General features: G+C 52.2%; 7 protein-coding genes across 7 annotated transcripts; 4 read left to right on the top strand and 3 right to left on the bottom strand.

Moving 5' to 3' along the window:
• Positions 1-438: 438 nt before the first annotated feature.
• On the top strand, positions 439-2,032 carry AtWU_08287 (AIM24 family protein; the record flags this gene model as incomplete). Its single annotated transcript, XM_035503395.1, has 7 exons — positions 439-646; positions 723-841; positions 917-988; positions 1,048-1,218; positions 1,271-1,389; positions 1,441-1,660; positions 1,709-2,032. The coding sequence occupies 7 exons, from the start codon at positions 439-441 to the stop codon at positions 2,030-2,032; spliced, it is 1,233 nt and encodes a 410-aa protein (XP_035359288.1).
• Positions 2,033-2,631: 599 nt separating this feature from the next.
• Positions 2,632-4,393, top strand: AtWU_08286 (MCT family MFS transporter; the record flags this gene model as incomplete). The annotated part of the gene is made up of 4 exons (XM_035503394.1): positions 2,632-2,977; positions 3,077-3,183; positions 3,288-3,871; positions 3,955-4,393. The coding sequence occupies 4 exons, from the start codon at positions 2,632-2,634 to the stop codon at positions 4,391-4,393; spliced, it is 1,476 nt and encodes a 491-aa protein (XP_035359287.1).
• Positions 4,394-4,759: 366 nt separating this feature from the next.
• AtWU_08285 (kinesin family protein) lies at positions 4,760-7,119 on the bottom strand (the record flags this gene model as incomplete). The annotated part of the gene is made up of 3 exons (XM_035503393.1): positions 4,760-6,349; positions 6,399-6,808; positions 6,861-7,119. 3 exons carry the CDS (start codon positions 7,117-7,119, stop codon positions 4,760-4,762), a joined length of 2,259 nt encoding a protein of 752 aa, XP_035359286.1.
• A 1,528-nt stretch (positions 7,120-8,647) lies between these two features.
• AtWU_08284 (COPII subunit SEC24) lies at positions 8,648-11,518 on the top strand (the record flags this gene model as incomplete). The annotated part of the gene is made up of 3 exons (XM_035503392.1): positions 8,648-9,184; positions 9,242-10,888; positions 10,943-11,518. The coding sequence occupies 3 exons, from the start codon at positions 8,648-8,650 to the stop codon at positions 11,516-11,518; spliced, it is 2,760 nt and encodes a 919-aa protein (XP_035359285.1).
• Positions 11,519-14,808: 3,290 nt separating this feature from the next.
• Positions 14,809-16,015, top strand: AtWU_08283 (mitogen-activated protein kinase; the record flags this gene model as incomplete). The annotated part of the gene is made up of 4 exons (XM_035503391.1): positions 14,809-14,918; positions 14,966-15,161; positions 15,208-15,937; positions 15,987-16,015. 4 exons carry the CDS (start codon positions 14,809-14,811, stop codon positions 16,013-16,015), a joined length of 1,065 nt encoding a protein of 354 aa, XP_035359284.1.
• Positions 16,016-16,379: 364 nt separating this feature from the next.
• On the bottom strand, positions 16,380-17,506 carry AtWU_08282 (uroporphyrinogen-III synthase HEM4; the record flags this gene model as incomplete). The annotated part of the gene is made up of 2 exons (XM_035503390.1): positions 16,380-17,137; positions 17,209-17,506. 2 exons carry the CDS (start codon positions 17,504-17,506, stop codon positions 16,380-16,382), a joined length of 1,056 nt encoding a protein of 351 aa, XP_035359283.1.
• Positions 17,507-17,706: 200 nt separating this feature from the next.
• On the bottom strand, positions 17,707-19,274 carry AtWU_08281 (complex I NDUFA9 subunit family protein; the record flags this gene model as incomplete). Its single annotated transcript, XM_035503389.1, has 9 exons — positions 17,707-17,805; positions 17,856-18,191; positions 18,238-18,396; positions 18,444-18,585; positions 18,637-18,728; positions 18,782-18,876; positions 18,927-18,989; positions 19,055-19,068; positions 19,126-19,274. 9 exons carry the CDS (start codon positions 19,272-19,274, stop codon positions 17,707-17,709), a joined length of 1,149 nt encoding a protein of 382 aa, XP_035359282.1.
• Between the last annotated feature and the right edge of the window lie 438 nt (positions 19,275-19,712).

The following is a 19,712-nucleotide window of genomic DNA, read 5'->3' as shown; positions in this document are numbered from 1 at the left end:
AGATATATGCTCTTATATAGTAGACATTAGCGGGTAGCAGTCAGATTGATAGTCCACTGAAGTAATAGAGGGGATACTTAAAAGATCTCTCATATAGTCAAGGTAGACACGTGAGATAGGTATGACATCAGTGCAACACAGCTTGTGTCTCACAAACCACCATCGGATTGAGATATTCAGCACAAATTTTATTATCTGAGCCATCTTCATAATAATATATACCCAGCGACAGTGACCATCATACCCTCACTGCAAGGCAAAAGTGGATGAAACAGCTTTAAATATCGACAAGTTCGCAGTGCCAAGCCGCAATAGCGCTTTTCCCGATCTGGAAGCGTGAATCCGGGCAAGAAGAAGAATTACCGCGGAGGACGAGCAGTTGCATTCTCAACCCCAGCTTCTCCCCATCTGCACTTCGTTCGGCAGAGACCCTCCATGATGGTATCGACTCAACCTTGGAGGAGTGCCGCGAGGACTCTGTCCTGGACTCGAGTCGTCCCTCCCCGGGCGCGACAAGGGGCACTGCTGCGCCGCGGATGGCAGACCAGATGCGTCCAGATTCGCGCGGCGCCTGCGGAGGAGCCTGCTACCGTCAATGGCGACCATCTTCCCATCTCCAGCACCCCTAGCTCTGCTGAGTCTGCCGGTAAGTTTCCAAGCTGGACCCCGAACCCGCTTCAAAACCCGAGCAGACCGCGCTAACAAGCCGCAATCATAACTAGATGCACGATTCGATGTCATCGGCGCGCCCTACTCTCTACTATCGGTTTCGCTCTCCGCTTCTCAGAACCTTTACACTCGTCGGGGTACCTTGGTCGGATTGAGTGGAAAGGCAGACAATGTATGCGCATATTGTTGTGGTTAATGCTCTACCCTGTACGCTGCTCTAGGGTTAACGACTTTGGCATCAACGCAGGTGGTTTCTACATTGAGCGTCCTAGAACCCTTCCGGAGGGCTGTCGTCGGCGTGCCGTTCCTCTACCAGAAGGTTAGGCTGGCCTCCCCAGGATATGAACAGTTTGTATGGTTTTGACACTTGACTGCTAGGTCTCTTCGGCAAGTCCAGTGACCGCGCTGGTTTCCGTTCGTTCTCCGAATACCTCCTTTGCTGTCGTTCACTTGAATGGCTCCGTGGATTGGATGGTGGCCCAGAAACGGGCATTGCTTGCCTGGACGGGTCGCTCGCTTTCTATCCGCCCAACTATAAACACAAGTCTGGTTCGTGATCCTCATTGGGTCTTGTGTATAAAGGCTAGACTAACCCGCGAAGAGCCTTGCCCACTGGGGTAGCTCTGAGGTCACAGGACGAGGTTTGTTGGCGCTGGTTGGTAACGGTCAACTCTATTCCGTTGAGCTCAAGGCTGGAGAGCAATACATTGTTCACCCGAGGTAAGCACGTCCTGTCGCAATGATTGACCAGCTTTTACTGATGTCGCATAGCAACGTCGTTGCCTACACCATGTCGTCCAACCCCCCACGCCCCTATCGCTTCAAGTCTACGACCTTGAGGTTCCAGGTCCCGGGACTTAAGAGTCTCCCGGCCTTCATCCAGAACTCCAAGTTCATCCAAGACATGTCGGAATCGAGTACTTGGAAGTCGACGATGAGAATTATGCACACGATCCGTACATGGTCTCGGAAGACCATCTGGGGGGATCGGGTATGTTGCATCCTGCGAGGCTGTCAAGTTACTGCTAACCCTACATAGTTGTTCCTCCAATTCGATGGACCCTCGACCATCCTTCTACAGACCCGCGGTCCTCGTATCAACGAGGTTCTGACCTCACACGAAGTTAACGAAATCGCCAGTGCACCTCGAGGCTTGACCATTGGCCCGGCGAAGCCTACTGAGGGGAAGCGCCAACCAGGAGATGAGTATGTGAAGGCTGCTGAGGAAGCTGTTAATGCTGGACCAGGGCCACACAGAACTGTGGACGAATTGACCAATGAGCTCAAGGGCACGGAGCAAAGCATTGCCACCTTGACGAAGGAGGGCAAGGTCATTATTGAGAAAGCAGGACAGAAAAACTAAGCTGAAACAGTATCAATCTGTTGCTGTTCTTCACGCATAAATCATAGCGCCCCGACATCCAGGTATCTTTTTCATTTATTTTGTTTCATTGCAGGCTCAATGTACTATAGACAATAGCTTGTGTCCGACTACACCCCACGTGAACGTTATTTCTCCTTTCTCCCTATTTTCTATCCACTGTTAGTGATCTTGATCAAATCGAAGCAATTTCCCGCCTTGCATTGTCTTGAAACTACCTAGCCAACAGGCACCCACGTATAAACCGGTTGACATGTGGTGGGGGGAAATTTCCATGAATGAAGGGATCTCGCAAGGGGCCTCGTTGTCTCACAAACATAAACGTTCCATTTTAAGTCCACAGCAAGGACCTCCCCTTTGGAATGTTCACGAGAATCACACCGCTGGTCGAACTCTTTTTTTTTTTTCACTTGTGGGAATCCGGGGTCAGACCTCGCTATCTAAGGTCTCGAGGCCCAGATCGATGCCACCAGATTCCCCCACGCCCAAGCCCAAGCCCCCAAAATCACATTCCCTAATTCGCAGCAGCGGAAAGCAAACATCCTTGTGACAGAGGCCAGCCCTATTCTGCTGCAGAAACCATGACGCAACAACAACAACAACAACAACCACCACCGAATGAGGCCATTCCGGCCAGCGAACCCGTGGGGGATGATGTGAAAGAACCCTTCCACCTGCCAGTATCTGCTTCAGATACAAGTGACGATGTAGAGGCGCAGCAAAGCGATACACAAGGCACTACGACTTCCGGAGAAAAACCCGGAGAGAATACAAATGCAGGTCATACGTCGGAGAAATCCAGCGTCATTGTCCAGGACCACCAGCCAGCATCGACACCTGAGGGACCTCCAGATGGCGGACTCGCAGCCTGGATGACGGTTTTCGGAGGATTCTGTAGCATGTTCGTGAGTTTTGGCTGGAATAACTGTGAGTATTGGTTATCAGACACCTCGTCAACACCTTCTGCTGGGAACCAATCTCCAATGACCGATTGCGCAGCTTGTTAGCTAACATGCGACTCCCCAGGCATGGGAATATTCATCGACTACTACCAAACTCATCAACTGAGTGACATGTCCACTAGCTCCATAACATGGATCACATCGCTAATGACATTCATGATGTTCTTCGGGGTCCGTCTTTTCCTCCCCCCAGCCCTAACGTCTGCCCCCAACAGCCATCACCATCACCAACATCAATCAATCAACCCCCAAACTGACAGAGCACCCAAAAATAGGGCCCCTTCATCGGCATCCTCTTCGACAACTACGGCCCCCGCTACATCATCCTCGTCGGCACCATCCTCCACGTCCTCGGCATAATGATGACCTCCATCTCCACGGAATACTACCAAATCCTCCTGGCCCAAGGCATCTGCAGTCCCATCGGCAACAGCGCCCTCTTCCACTCCGGCGTCAACTCCATCAGCACCTGGTTCGGCCGTCGTCGCGCCCTCGCCCTAGGCATCGCCACCAGCGGCGCCAGTCTCGGCGGCGTCATCCTCCCCATCATGCTCACTCGCCTCTTCGACCTCCTCAGCTTCGGCTGGGCCATGCGCATCTGCGGCTTCCTGATCCTCTTCCTCCTCATCATCACAAACCTCACCACCACCTCCCGTCTCGTCCACACCAGAAAACAATACCATATCCGCGACTTCGTCCGTCCCCTCCGCGAACTCCCCTTCATCCTCACCACCGCCGGAACCTTCTGCTTCTTCTGGGGCATGTTCCTTCCCTTCTCGTTCATTCCCTCCCAGGCTCAGCGTCACGGCATGTCCCCTACCTTGGCTTCGTATCTGATTCCGGTCCTTAATGCAGCTAGGTAAATCACATCCCCACCCCCAAACCCAAAATCCACCAGATATCTAACTACACCCCCTCCCCCGGACAGGGGAGGGGCATCAGTTTCCCAGGCCGCATCATCCCGCCCTACCTGGCGGACGTCTTCGGACGCTTCAACCTCATGATCCTAATGACACTAGCATCCGGGATCCTCGTTCTCGCGCTCTGGCTTCCCTCCACCGGCAACGCCCCCGCCATTGTCTTCAGCGCCCTGTATGGCTTCACCTCCGGCACGGTGGTGAGTCTTGCCCCAGCGCTGGTGGCCCAGATCTCCGAGATCAGGGAGATTGGTGTGCGCAGCGGGACATACTTTTGTATTGTGTCGTTTGCGGCGCTCACGGGCACGCCGATTGCGGGGGCTTTGTTGCCGGATCCCCTGGGAGGAAGTTATACTAAGTTGTTTGTGTTTTGTGCGGTGGTTATGCTTGCCGGGACGGGGTTTTATTGTGCTGCGAAGGGGAGGATTGTGGGGTGGAGGGGGTGGTGGGGGAAGAGGGTTTGAGATTGAGTGTTGGTTCGAGTTTGTTGTGTTGGGGGGGAGGGGGGTGGGTGGGGATGTGGTGGTGGTTATATTATGGTAAAATGATGGGATTATTTAACAAGCAAGTTAACGAAAATAGATGGTATAGTGCTTTAGAGTATCTTGAGCAATAATTGGAATAGATAGATGCCTATATAGATGTTTCGATTCGATCCTCTCTTTCAACTCCCAAACACCTTCGCTGTGCAGTGCAAAGCCACGGCAATGAATGATAAAGCCACAAGAAAACAGATATGCTAGCAAGCAAACAACAGGAAATGCAAGTCGACAATGTATATAGTGAACTCCCAGCTCCAAACGTAGAAACAATGCACAATGTCTGTACTGTTATACCAGAACTCCGTTTCGCATGCTCTGGACACTCTTCACACCCACACCCTTGAGCTGGCTCAGCTCCGCAAGGCTGTTGATGTGGAACCGCGCTTCTTCATCTTGGCTGGCGCTGTGTTGATCCATTTCGCACAAGCAGTCAACGATAGCCTCGGCCTTTTTGACTCCCACGCCTTTCAGCAACTTGATCTGGCTGACGTCGCGCGAGTTGATGATGGAGAGGAGGTGGATTGTCCGTGGGGAGGGTGGTTCCTCGTTCATCACGTCGACGCTGGCGCGTTCATCGTCCAGTGGGGACTTGGTCTTTGTGCGCTTCTTGCGTCTTGCGTGGGTGATTTCCTCGATGTCTTCGTCGCTGAATTGTTCAAGGGCCGCTTCGGGTTCCTCGTAGTCCGCGTCCGAGTCTTCAGCAACGCGCTTGAGGTGCGTCTTAGCGGGCTGCTTCTTGAGGGATAGCATACTGCCGAGTTCTCTCTTGGGGCCGGAGTGGCCGATGGTGCCGGTGGTGTCGGCGTCCTGGCGCGGCTTGCCGTGCATACGCTCCTTCAAGCTGGCAATCTTCCTGGATAACTTCTCATTGTCCGGGAAGTATGGCAGGGCTAGCTGATACATCCTGAGAGCGAAGTTATCCTCGCCACGTGCTTGGTGTTGCTTTGCCATGAGCAGGTATGACAACCCTTCGGCCCTTGCATCTTCGGAGCCTTCGATGCGTTGCTCGAGAAGTTCCAGACGCCGCTGGACTTGCTCATTCAGTTCGCGGACCTGTGTTTGTCTCGACTGCTCACTGACGGCTCGCACAGCCAGAATCTCCTCAACCTTCTTTTCTACCATCTCTTCGATCTTGGCGGCGGAGATGTCATCATGGTGCTTTTGAGGCTGCTGTGTTGGTTGAGCGAGACGAGAAGGCTTCGATGAGAGGCGGGTGATATCGGAACTCAGAGAAGGCCGGGAGCTCATGGAAGTCCGCTTAGGGGGCTCGGGTTTCTTGAACTGTGTGGTAGTTCTAGGGTGCGTCTTATCCGAGTAGACGTGGAAAGCCTTTGCGGGCTTTTCGAGGGTCTTGGTGTTGTCTTTGGCTGCGGCAGTCAGGTTCACGTTCACGGAAGCTGTCAGAGGCCGCAGGGGTTGCCGTTGGGCTGTCACCGAAGGCCGCGATGCTGGTCTAGGGGGCCCCTTGAACATTGGCTCATTTTCTACCTCGCGCACTTCGATCTTCTTCGTGCGGTTGGCGAAGTTGAGTGAGCTTATTGTGTCCAGATGGTAGGACCTGACCGGCGCCAGGTTCAAGATCATCACAGTCAGCCCATTGTTCTGTCCCAGCGATAGAATCCTCGTCATCTTCGATTCTCGATACGGTATCCTCGAGTGCTTCTTGCTGATTGCCTCGACACACTGAGCCAGGACGAAAAGGCTCTTGTTGATACTAGCGGACTCAACCATGCGCTCTTTGTCATTATCCGTCCGGCGGTTATCTTCGGAGCCAGCAAGGTCGATAGCAGATGCGGTACTAATACGCGTTTTATCTCCAGTGGTGACTGCGACGCGCACGCAGAGGATGGCATGAGATCGTGATGAGTGGGCATTAAGCTACAATAGTTAATATCGACCTTCTTTCGGGAACAGCGTGGGGGCAAACCTTTGTTGCAGATGTGGACCTGTTGGTATTGGCTTGATCATACAATAGCTCGAATTCCTTCAGAGTATGGCATGGCCTCTCCGTCAAACCCACGACGACTGTCTTGCCGCCGTTGTCTCGAAGAGGTAGTCCAGCCAGCGTCCTCTTCTCGGGGGGTTCGAATAGGTCGAAAACCTTGTCATTGTAGATCTCGTAGTAGCTCAAAGACACCTTGACAGTAGTTTCCCCGTCACTGTCCTTCTCCATCTTCCGGCTGCGTCTGTAAATGCTGCTCAGGAGACGAGGAATGGCGCCACGATCAGCCAGGCTTTTACCGCCTCTCATTGTGTGCGTCTTTCCAGTTCCTGTAACCCCGTATGCGAATATCGTTACGTCGAAGCCATTGAAGAGATGCTTGACAGTAGGAGCAACTGCACGTTCCATCAGTATGTCGTTACCTCCCAGATTATTGGCGTCACAAACCCTCTGCATCGAAAAGCTCCTGCTGCGAAGCTTCCGCATCGTAGACAGCATTGAACTGAAACGAGTATTCTTCGCCTTCGTTCTTGGGATTCGGGATTCGCACTAGGTTATCCCGATCCCTCAAGGCTGCCAGTGCGCCTTTCCCCTGGGAACTCGTCTTATCGCATGCCTGGTTGGACGATCCGGTGCGTAGGATGACATCTAACTCCCGTTCCGATTTGAGAAGCGGTCGGACCCGCGCGACTACCCGGACGCTCATTGTGTATTGAAGTGGTGATATGAATCGGATTCGAGATTATCACCAACGGTTGGGGGATGTAGTTCTGGGACTTCGTTGTACCGTCGCTTCAAGCTATCCGATCCAGCCCCTTTGACCAAATTGAGTTGTCGATACTTATGGCGGCATAAGAATAAGTTCCGACTCAACGTAGAGGTAGGACCAATAGTGAGCAGCTAAACGTAAAAGAAGCTGCCGTCGAAGTATTTTGCACTCTTGGATCCTAAAAGTCAGGCGCTGGATCGACAACCCGCAATCCAAGCACTCCAGGCGGCAATGAGCAGATAATTGAAGGAAATAAAACAGAAAACAACGGCAGAAAGCAAACTGACGATGAACGGTGGGCCGACAACTTGGTGGGTAAGAGACAATGTGCCCTGTGAACCGACAGGGATAGCTTCGGTGTGGTGCGACTGGCAGCGGTCAGTGTTGTTGGCACGGCAACCTCCCACGTTCGTCTACCCCAGGCATCCCACCCTTCCGATTTAGGGTGCAGTATCATGCATCGCCATGGTTTCTTTTGCTTCTTTCCTGCAAAAGTCATATTGAGGAATGTCGTCGGATTCGAAAGAATGTGTTTGTACTACTTAGTACCTTCTTTGTTATGTCCATGTGCTCTATTGTTTGGTAGTACAAGTTTGTGTGCTGTAGATTAGTACTTTGCAGTCAGCATTGAATATATAAATTAGTGCTCAAGCACCATCGTCAAACCATAGTAGCATGTGGGTGCATAGTTTATGTAGACCCATGACTAAGGTTTCCTCAATCTAACCTGTCAAGCTCAAGGGTCTCGATCAATAAATAGCTCTGTCAGTCTTTGAGCTTCCGATTGATGCTGTAGGGCTAGAGTATAACCAGTACTACCATCCCTGATGAGTATGAGATCATAAGCCCAAGGCAGCGACCATCACACAACTACTTACTATAATCTACTACCAATGACTTACAATAATGCTAACACAACCATTATATTTTACAATCCGATAACTTTAAGAAATGAAAGTCTTTCTATATATCCTGTATTGCAAGCCCATCCATATAAATACTGGTTCAATAAAATATGCCCAAATAATGGGCTTCAGTGAAAGTTGATTGAGAGTCGGTTAGGCCGCGGGGAGCTGATTGGCCCAGGCGCGGCAGCCGCAAAGGCCACCGTACACCATCATCCATCCTATCATCCTCCATCGTTCATCGTCGCCTCTCCGACTCCCACAGCTCCTCCCAACTCTTTCAGGACACCTCGCCTGCTCCGGAGTGTGGCATTGACGTGCTCTTTCCCCTCCGTTTGACACCTGTGTTTCTGCGATCCGGTAAATCCTTGGTTGTTAGTATGCCGCCGTCCCTCTAGCCTTCCATTCCCCTTTCCACCTCCCACTTCGAATGTTGACCGACGATCCAGTGAGCCAGTGACGATTTATCCGACCGCGCAACACCCTCGACATCGCCCTAACAAACCCTCGGGAAACCACCTCACCTTTCCCCGACAGACGATAAATACACACAATCCTCCATGGCAGCACCACAAGGGGGCTACCCTCCCCAGGAAGGGTACGGTCAGCCTGCCGATTATGGGTCTCCCGTGCAACAACCCGCGGGGTTGGCTGCTGGTGCCCCGGCCCAAGGCCAGGCTGGAGGTCGGAAGAAGCGTGTTTATGCCGGCGAAGCCTTTGACTTTGGATCTGGTGCCAATGCTGCTCTGGGAGGTCAGTTGCCCGCCGGTGGCAGCTACGGAGCATACCCGCCGCAACCACAGGCTGCGGGATACCAGCAACCAATGTATGGAGCAGACCCAACTCAGATGCAGGCTGCGGCCCCAGGATATGCGGCGCCCGCCAGCCCTCAAGTCGCACAGATGACCCAGCAGTTTGGTGCTATGGGCATGACCGATCCGCACCTCCTGCCACCGCAGCCGGTCGCCCAAGCTCCCCAGGCTCAGGCCCCGCGGGCTGTTCCCCTCAACCAGCTCTACCCAACCGATCTCCTTACCCAGCCCTTCAATGTCGCCGAGCTCGATTACCCACCACCCCCCATTGTTCTGCCGCCCGGTGTATGTCTCTGATGTCATCCAAGTTGCGAATTATTGGATTGCTGACTTTCCCGCTAGACCAGCGTTTACCCTTCTCCCTATGCCAACTGCCCTCCGAAATACGTTCGCTCGACCTTGAACGCCGTCCCGACAACAAGTTCGCTACTGAAGAAGTCCAAGCTGCCTTTCGCTCTTGTCATCCAGCCCTATGCAGCTCTCCATGACTCCGAAGACCCCGTTCCTGTTGTCCCAGACCAAGTCATCTCGCGTTGCCGACGCTGCCGATCCTACATCAATCCTTTCGTGACATTCCTCGACCATGGACACCGCTGGCGTTGCAACATGTGCAACCTGACAAACGATGTGCCTCAGGCATTTGATTGGGATACCGCGCTGCAGAAGCCCGCAGACAGGTCGTTGAGGCCTGATCTCAACCACTCGGTGGTTGAATTCGTTGCTCCCCAAGAATACATGGTCCGGCCCCCGCAGCCGCTTGTTTATCTCTTCTTGATTGACGTGAGCTACGCTTCTGTCACGAACGGCCTTTTGGCTACCACTGCCCGCTGCATCAAGGAGAGCCTTGACCGGATCCCGAATGCGGACCGTCGGACACGACTGGGATTCATCGCGGTCGACTCCAGTCTCCATTACTTCAGTATTCCCCGCGATGGCTCGGAGAACTCGGACCCTAGAATGCTGGTCATCAGTGATTTGGATGAGCCTTTCCTTCCCATCCCGGGCGATCTTTTGGTGACCCTGAGCGAGTGCCGTGAGAACATCGAAATCTTCCTCGATAAGCTGCAGGAAATGTTCCAGAACACCCAGAGCAACGCCTGCGCCATGGGATCCGCTCTGCGTGCTGGTTACAAGCTGATCTCCCCCGTGGGAGGCAAGATGACCGTGCTCAGCTCCTCTCTGCCCAACATTGGCCATGGCTCGTTGACCATGAGAGAAGACAAGAAGGTCCTCGGCACTAGCAAAGAGAGCAGTCTGCTGCAGACGGCGAACAGCTTCTACAAGAGCTTCGCTGTCGAGTGCTCCAAGGCGCAGGTCTCTGTTGACATGTTCTTGTTCTCTTCACAGTACCAAGACGTTGCGTCTCTCAGTAACCTGCCCCGCTACACCGGTGGTCAGACTTACTTCTACCCCGGATGGAACGCCGCTCGTGGGGAGGATGCGATCAAGTTCGCTCGTGAATTCTCCGACTACCTTTCTTCGGAGATTGGCTTGGAGGCTGTGCTCCGTGTTCGTGCTACGACCGGTCTGCGCATGAACACCTTCTACGGTAACTTTTTCAACCGCAGTTCCGATCTCTGTGCCTTCCCTGCTTTCCCGCGTGACCAAGCGTATGTCGTTGAAGTGGCGATTGACGAGACCGTCACGAAACCCGTTGTTTGCTTGCAGACGGCGGTTCTGCACACTACATGCAACGGCGAGCGGAGAATCCGGGTGTTGACTCTGGCGCTCCCTACGACGCAGAACCTGGCTGATGTCTACGCTTCGGCCGATCAACAAGCTGTTGCTACTTACTTCAGTCACAAGGCTGTTGAGCGGGCCCTGAGCAGCGGGCTGGAGCCTGCCCGCGAGGCTCTGCAGACCAAGGCCGTCGAACTGCTGTCGACCTACCGGAAGGAATTGGCTGGAGGCAGTGTCAGCGGCGGTGGTCTTCAGTTCCCTGCCAACCTGAGAGGCTTGCCAGTCCTCTTCCTTGCCATGATCAAAAACGTAAGTCCTGCCCTTAGGTTTGCATGTTCAACCGTATTTGCTAACACCATTTAGCTTGGTCTTCGCAAATCCGCGCAAATACCCACCGACATGCGCTCTGCTGCCCTTTGCTTGCTTTCGACGCTCCCCCTTCCTCTCCTCATGCAGTACATCTACCCTAAGATGTACTCTCTTCACGACATGCCCGACACTGCTGGATTGCCCGATGAGCAGACTGGCGAGATCCTTCTCCCTCCCCCAATCAACCTGTCATCCGAGCGCATTGTTCCTTATGGTCTCTACCTCATCGATGACGGCCAGACGCAGTTCCTGTGGGTTGGACGCGATGCGGTGCCCCAGCTGATCGAAGATGTCTTTGGCCTGCAAGACAAGTCGCAACTCCGCGTGGGTAAGCAGAACCTGCCGGATGTGGACAATGAGTTCAACCAGCGGGTGCGGGCGGTGATCGAGAAGAGCCGGGATCACCGATCGAAGGGCGTGGGCAGCATTGTGGTGCCACACCTGTATGTGGTGAAGGAGGACGGAGAGCCTGGACTTCGCTTATGGGCGCAGACCATGCTGGTTGAGGACCGTGCTGACCAGAGCGTCAGCCTGGTGCAGTGGATGGGCTCGCTGCGGGAAAAGGTTTGATCACCCCATTTTATTTCCCCCCCATAAGCGCTCTACCTCTGCCGGCATTGGACACCTCGTTTTCACATACTTGGGAGTCAGATCGGGCTGACGAGCTTGAACACGCCTACAGGTTGTTCAGTAATGATAAAGCTTCTTTTTTCGAATTATCCTTGTTCCATTTTCCTTTGTTTTTGGTAAATTATATGGAAGAAATTCCACCCATACATTCCCCATGGATTCTGTTGTCTGTTTGGCGATGTTGTAACTTATTCCGGCTGTTGGTTCAATCAATGGGAAGAAACGAAAAAAATGGACGGTCAAAACCATTTAGTCCGTGGTTCTCTCTATCTACTAGTACTGAGTACTGCGGAGTAGTCTAAGTATAATACCTTATACCTTAAACCCCACGCTTCTCTTCATAGAAAATAAAAGCCTATATAGTCTATACATAGTCAGTAGTAGTCTCACCACCATCCATCGGCAATGGCCATCTCATTCCCATTCCGAAATATACCCACCCACATGTGCCATCACCACACCGACAGGGCACAGACTTACTTACTTCCCTTCCCGTCCATACACAGTAAGTAAGTAGTTGTCTCCACTCCCTCTCCTCTTAGTTTAGTAGATAGATTCTCCTTCCCGTGCTAAAAAAAAATAATAAATAGCAAAAACAAGGTTTCCCCAATCACTGCACATAAAAAACTAAGTTACTACTACTACGGAGGAGTACTACTTATGAGCCTGTGACAAGACCTGCACCATAAACTTTAGATCACACAGGGCAGGGTTGGACGAATCGGGTGGGGAGATTGGACACTTGCTTGCCGCGGAAAGGGCACGAAGTACGAGCGAGCTGTAGGGAAAATGTGACGAGAATTTAGCAGACTAGTCTTATGTGATGAGAATGAAGTAAAGTAGCGTAGCGTAGCGAAGTGTGATTTGATTGATTGATTGATGGGGTATGTACTGCGCCCCCGCCCTCCCTCTCACTCCGTGGTTAAATTTATCTGTGCGGGAAAGAAAACCAGGTAGATAGGTAGTTGGTGTAAGGGAATGTGATTAGAGCGTTGGTTGGAGCTGGTGGGGGGGAGAGGACTGAGTGTGAAACTGAGGGATGGGTTGGGTTGCGGTTTTGGCGCCGTGGCGGTAAGTACTGTAGTATCTGACTGTTTAGGTGTGTCTCGTCTGGGCGGAGAAAAAGGCGTTGAAACACTGGTCGAGACGTAGCCTCAGAAGTTAGAGGGAGGGGGGGAGGGGCTCATTCTAGGGTGTGGGTGGTTGACGGCCACGTTTAAGATGACAGGATGTAAGGAGGGGACGGGGTTGATCGACTGTGAGGCTGTTGCGAGTGACGGGTCTGTCTGTCTTGTCTCCTACTGTATGGAGTAAGTTGGTGAGTTGTACGGAGTTGCTCATTTTGATTTCTTGCTTGGATGAGAGTAAGTAGTAGTGGTAGTTATAGTTAGTATGGGGTTAGTTTGGGTAGAAGGAGGGGGCCAGAAATGGTATGAGATGGGTCAAAACTAAGGTGAGATGAAGAGACGAGAGACGGGTTTGGGATTGATGGGAAATTTGTGTGAATAGATTATTGAGTTTGGGACTGAATTGTATATGGTGTATAGTTCAATATATAGTCAATCAACATAAATATCTTTTACAAAATAGATGATAGTCTAGATGGAGATGATGGAGATGATGTTCCTGGTGGAACACTGGATCAGGCACGCGTACCGTACCGTAACCAAATAGTTCTGTTTTAACCAGTTGGACTGTCTCGCTGCCAGTTGCTTCAGGCCATCTCGCCTCCAGCTGGATAAGATGGAATTTCCCTTAACTTTCGGACTCTCCCACTGGTGGCTGTTTGTTGGTGGTCATAGTTACTACTAGTAGTAGGTGGTTTCTCCATTGTTGGTTCAAGTGCTATATTTATCAATTTCAACTTCCCCCCCTGGCCCTTCAAACTTCCCTAAACTACAGCTTGTGGCTTATCTGCTATCGAGTGTCGTTCCTTGGGTCGGTGCCTTCTATCGATAACTTGCTCCACGTTTTCCGGGTCTTCTTGGAGCATCCCGAGATTTGGTAGGCTCTCTCTCTCGCTCTGTCCCTCTCTCTCTCTCCCCCTCATCTGTGTTGCGTCTTCAAAGAAGTGGGAGGCCACGCATTCACTGCGCAAGAACACTTGTTCCCTCTCTCTCTTTCTATTCATCTATTGTAGCTATTGTTGTCAAGTTCCTTTTTGTTACTCATCTCCCTCATCTTCTGTCTTCTTTCATCTCTCTCTCTTCTTCCTCTTCATCCAGCCCCACCCCACTCTGGCCGATCCGCGCCCGGTTTATTAACTTCCAACTACGTACGCTAGTCTCCTCATTGCTTCCTACTACTGCCTTCACTATTGCTCTGTGTCTCTCCATCCCCTCTCCACATCCCCTCGAACTGCTCCTGCTGTCTTTTCTCCCTCCTCCTGCGCTTACTCTTCTTCTGTGTTCCCCCCCCTCTCCGATCTGCCCCTGGTGTGTTTCCACTACCTATTCGAGAAAGCTCAAAGAACCCTTTGAAACTGACTCGCGGTTGCATAGCGCAAGCTACGAGGGATTCACCATACAACGGATTTAAAAATAGAACGGAACTGTGAAACGCCAGACGGAGTGTGAAAATAGCTCCTCAACATTGGTAAGTTCATCTCCTTTTCAGCGACTTCTTGCCTCTTGACCTGCGTATTACAAAAGGTTCTCTCCGCTCGTGTTGGACCGGTTCATTGACATCCCTCAGTTCCTTTTTAGGTCATCACATACTGTACATCCACCGCACGTCCTTGCTGAGCGGCTCACCCAGTCTGCCTCACGACCAACCGCTACTGGTTCCCGATTCTACATTGAATCCCTCACATCCCGAACGTACAGGCGCCTCCGAAACTCCTGGCGGCTACTTGCGGGTCCTCCGTGGTTTCGATTGCAGACGCGCTGTACCCCGCTTCCGATCCTTGACAGCTCCCGAACGACTGTCACTCGTCTACCACTCTCGCCCTAGCATGCGCATTGGCGGTTATTAGCCTCCCAACATAACCAACTTCAATCGAGAGCCCTCCTGTAAGCGCTAGCCTGGTGTCTGTTGCTTGAACATGTGGTGGGTCGCGGTGTTACTCAATAGGCCATTTTGTTGCTGCATGTGACGGGCCTACCTTGTCACTTCAGAGGGTGTCATGAGATGTGATGAGATAGTATAATGAGAACACGGCCCAACACTACTGATTGCAGCATATACGCTCATTGACTTTGACTGACACTTGATAGTACACAACCGCAAACATGGTGCAGCAAATGCCTCCTCAAGGGGGGTCGCGCAAGATCTCTTTCAACGTTTCCGACCAGTATGAGATCCAGGATGTTATTGGTGAGGGAGCTTACGGTGTCGTTTGGTGAGTTGCTCACATGTAAATGATGGCGGCGTACTAATGAACCCAAGCTCTGCTATTCACAAGCCCTCTGGCCAGAAAGTCGCCATCAAGAAGATCACTCCCTTCGACCACTCGATGTTCTGCTTGCGGACTTTGCGTGAGATGAAGCTGCTGCGCTACTTCAACCACGAGAACATCATCTCCATTCTGGATATCCAGAGGCCTCGGAATTATGAGAGCTTCAACGAGGTGTATCTGATTCAGGTACGCTCATTGCAGAGCCTAGATAAGATGAAACTGACGAATCTAGGAACTGATGGAGACGGATATGCACCGGGTCATTCGTACCCAGGACCTCTCCGATGACCACTGCCAATACTTCATCTACCAGACCTTGCGTGCGCTCAAGGCCATGCACTCCGCCAACGTCCTTCACCGTGATCTCAAGCCCTCCAACCTTCTCCTCAACGCAAACTGCGACCTGAAAGTCTGTGACTTTGGTCTGGCCCGGTCAGCCGCATCGACCGACGACAACTCTGGCTTCATGACGGAATACGTTGCGACGCGTTGGTACCGTGCCCCGGAGATTATGTTGACGTTCAAGGAATACACCAAGGCGATCGATGTCTGGAGTGTCGGCTGTATCTTGGCAGAAATGCTGAGTGGAAAGCCGCTGTTCCCCGGAAAGGACTACCACCACCAGTTGACTTTGATCCTTGATGTCCTTGGCACACCAACCATGGAAGACTACTACGGCATCAAGTCTCGCCGGGCTCGGGAGTACATTCGCTCACTTCCCTTCAAGAAGAAGATCCCCTTCCGCGCAATGTTCCCCAAGAGCAACGAGCTGGCGCTGGACCTTCTGGAGAAGCTCCTGGCGTTCAACCCTGCGAAGCGTATCACTGTCGAGGAGGCGTTGCGTCATCCGTACCTGGAGCCCTACCATGACCCCGATGATGAGCCCACGGCGCCCCCGATCCCCGAAGGCTTCTTTGATTTCGACAAGAACAAAGATGCACTCAGCAAGGAGCAATTGAAGCGTGAGTAATACCGCCTACTTTGAGAGAGTCTTATTACTAACATGCGCAGTCCTGATCTACGAGGAGATTATGCGGTAAAGGCTTCACGAGTCGATGAATGCAATTGATATACCACCCGACACGGAACAAAGGCAGAGCCTGACATGATGGACGGAGTTGGCTTAGCACATACCCATGATGCATAGAGAACAGGCAGCAGCACTCAGCGCGCTGGCCTTGTACGCAGTAATATGTCGAATAGCCCATATGTGAGGGAGTCATGACTGCAGCATCTCGAGATTATTGTTGATGTTGATGTGGAAGCGGCGTGCAGTTTCAGCGATAGTCCAGCTTGAATATACATTACGTTAGCGATTGATAGAGTGGTATGAACTTCTTAAACTAAGGGTATATACACATCACAGGTATCTTACACCACCAACACCCACCACCCCTAAGTCTCCTAAGAAGATTTCATCATTTCATTCATAAACCTCTCAATCCCCTCCCCCACCCCCTCAGGACTCGGCCTCTCCGCACAAACATCCGCCTCAAACCCAAACTCCCTCCTCAAATAATCCCTCGTCGTCGGCCCAATCGTCGCAACAAAGAACCTCCTCCTCTTTCTATCCCCATCCACCTTCCCCCAACCACTACCACTCTTATCATCCAAATACCCCAACCCCCTCAACATCCCCTCACACCCCGTCGGCGAAAACACCACCGTCCACACCACCCTCCCTTTCCCCTCCCCCCCAGTAGTACTATTATTATTATTATTATTCCTCATAACCTCCCTCTCCCTCTCAACCACCCCCCTAAAACTCTCCTCAAACCCCTCCATCACCCCCGTCTCATACACAATCACCTCATCAACACCAATACCCTCCCCCGGGGGGAGATCAGGATTCATAAGTTTCCGCGGGATAATATCCCGTCGTTGTTCGCCAACGAGGAAAAGTAACGGTGGCTTGTATACATCTTCCCCATTGGGATTTGATGACGTCGTGGTGGTGGTATTGGTAGTAGTATAAAGAGAATTATAGTGTTCAAGAATATACTTCGCTAATGCCTCTCCATTCCCTGTATCTGCGCCGTGGATGCTCGCGTGCGGTAGGTATTTGTCAATGATGGTCGTGAGGGAGCGCGATGTTGCGGGTCCGACGGTGTAGATGGGGAGGTTTTGGGAGGAGGTTTTTAGTGTAGCTTTAGCTTCGCTGTCTGTTTCTTGTTAGTCTCTGTATGATTGTTGATTTTGTATGGTGTGGTAGTGGTGGGGTAGGGTGAATTACCAGCGTCAAGTTCAGCAAGTACTCTCCCGAAGCCTTCGACTGCGCGCTGGCTGGTGAAGATCAATCCGCCGTATTTTCGGTCATTATTCTTCTGAGAAGGGAGTAATTGGCCGGATGTGAAGAGCTCGCGGATGGAGCGTAGTCTCTCGGTGTGGAAGTTGTGCGAGAGGACTGGGATGAAGGTGGGTGTGTAGTTGCTGGTGGGGTGGTGGAAGTAGTCGGAGTAGTTGTCGTGCGGGGTGGATTTGGTTTTGAGGAGGATTATGGGGGGTTTGTTGGTGATTTCTGGGGAGGTCATTGTGTTGATTTGTAGTTAATTAGGGGTGTGGTGGTGTGGTTGAGGTTGTGGACGAGGATGAGTGAGGGTTGTTGTTGTGGTGAAGTGGGATGGACGGATGCGGAGAAGCCGCGGCTATTCTTCTACTGAGTAATACAACTACACTGTGACGGAACAAACGAAATTTGGGTCTAGTAGGTTATGTACACTAAAAAAACAGACTACTGGTCGTCCAGAACGTGCAGGTACTTCTTCTCCTCCTGTCTCTCGCGCTCCGTGGCCGGAGGGAGATCGTAGTACGAGGCGCTACGGTAACCCAGCTGCATCTTGTTAGTTTCTGAGAGGATTGATTTGGTCAAGGGGTGCTTACCAGGTAGTGGAAGGTCAGGGTGCTGAGGTCGACAGGCTCAATGTCGAGATCCTTGAACGTCTTGGCGTTGGGGTCGATCACCTGGTCGATGAACTCACGCTCCACCTCGTCGGCGGAGATGGTGGGCCACCAGAGGTACTTGTTCAGGTAGTAAGCCAGAGGCTTGAGGATGGCCTTGGGCACGTTGACGTGACGGCGGTGCTTGACGATTTCGCGGTCGACCAGCTCGGCAATCTCGGCGGTGGAGTAGTTCTTGGGACCGTACAGCTCGAAGGTCTGACCGACGGTGCTGTCGTCGTGCAGCATGCGCTCCAGAGCAGTACCGACATCAATGGCCTATGCATGTTAGCTGAATCCTAACAAAGTCAACCTCTTAACATACGTGAACGGGCCAGTAGCGCTCCTGCATGTGGTTCGATGTGAGGAGGTTGGTCACACGAGCGAGCTTGTGGAGGAGGTTGTCCTCGAAACCGAACATGGGCGCAGGGCGGACAATGGTGGTCTCGGGGTAGATGTTGCGGACGATCTCCTCACCCCAGGCCTGCGACAATCAGTATGAAAGTAACTATGGCGGATCGATCCACGGACCTTGGTCGCAAAGTACTCGGAAGGAGAGTCCCGGCTGGCGTTGTAGGAAGAGACGTGGATGAAGCGGTCAACGTCGTACTTGGCAACAGCCTCAACGATGCGCTCCGTACCGTCGACGTGGACGTCAGTGTAGGAGAAGTTCCTGCCCAGTTATTAGCAGCGCATCGCCTTCTCGTGCCTATGGAGGACTGACTTGGTGGGATATTGACGACCGACAAGGTTGTAGACAACATCGGAATGGCGCACAGCCTCCTCAATGGACTGGGTGTTGCGCAAGTCGTATTCCTAGACCACGATTAGTGGGCCAAGCCAACCACACTATTATTGACGGATCATACAATGAAGTTGACACGGCCAAGGTCACCAGTGACCTTCAAGTGTCTCTTCGTCATCTCCTCACGGTAGGGGACGACAACGGTGCATCCCTGCGTAGCTGGAAGGCGTCAATTCCTGTGCTCCCTTCCGACCAATTGACCAACATACCGAGTTTGTTGACGATGTAACGACCGAGGAAACCAGTAGCACCGAAGACGGTCGCGGTGTGACCTAAAGTAGAGCAATTTTAGCCATCTGGTAGCGTGAGACCGGCGCGGCAGAAGAGGGATATGTACCTCCCAAAGAGGACCTGTAGCAAAGACTAGTCAGCATCGCGGAGCTCCATCACAACGACAATGCGCCTTACCGGCCACCCTGGACCTTCAGAATCGGCTTTCCAGTTCTAGTGATCGCGACATCCTGAAGATTCCGGCGCTGGATCTGGAATCGGATCTTAGGAGCGGGGACAAATGCCCTGGCGCCCATGGCGGAATTGACGGCCCGGGACGTCTGCATGGTCTCAATTCTGGATATGAAACGGACGAGACCACCGAACTGCGTCCGGATCGGTGTTTCAATGGACAATGGTGAGGAGAGGGGAGAGAGCGTAGCTCGACGTCAGGACTTGTACTGCAGCTGGTCGAAAGTCGTGGTCCCGAATATCCTGGAGTTGGCACGGGACTTGGCGCTAGTCCTTTTTCGGACAGCACCCTCGACCTTTCAATTGTCTGCCAACTCTTTCCTACTTGTCCTTCAGACAATTGTGTGATTGATTAAGTATCTAGATGAATGAATCTTTCAGCCATCAAAATCTACACACATATCTAGCTATGGAGGCGTGGTTATGGCCGTCACTGCATTTCACACCGGAGCGCGTCTGACTATTCAAAGCCTCTGATTGGTTGCTAGGCGCTCATCATCGTCATGTCGAGATCCAAATGAACCTACCACTAA

The sequence above is a fragment of the Aspergillus tubingensis genome (assembly GCF_013340325.1).
Source record: "Aspergillus tubingensis WU-2223L DNA, scaffold_9, whole genome shotgun sequence".
In the NCBI taxonomy this organism is placed as follows: domain Eukaryota; kingdom Fungi; phylum Ascomycota; class Eurotiomycetes; order Eurotiales; family Aspergillaceae; genus Aspergillus; species Aspergillus tubingensis.
This window is presented reverse-complemented; position numbering and strand designations above follow the sequence as displayed.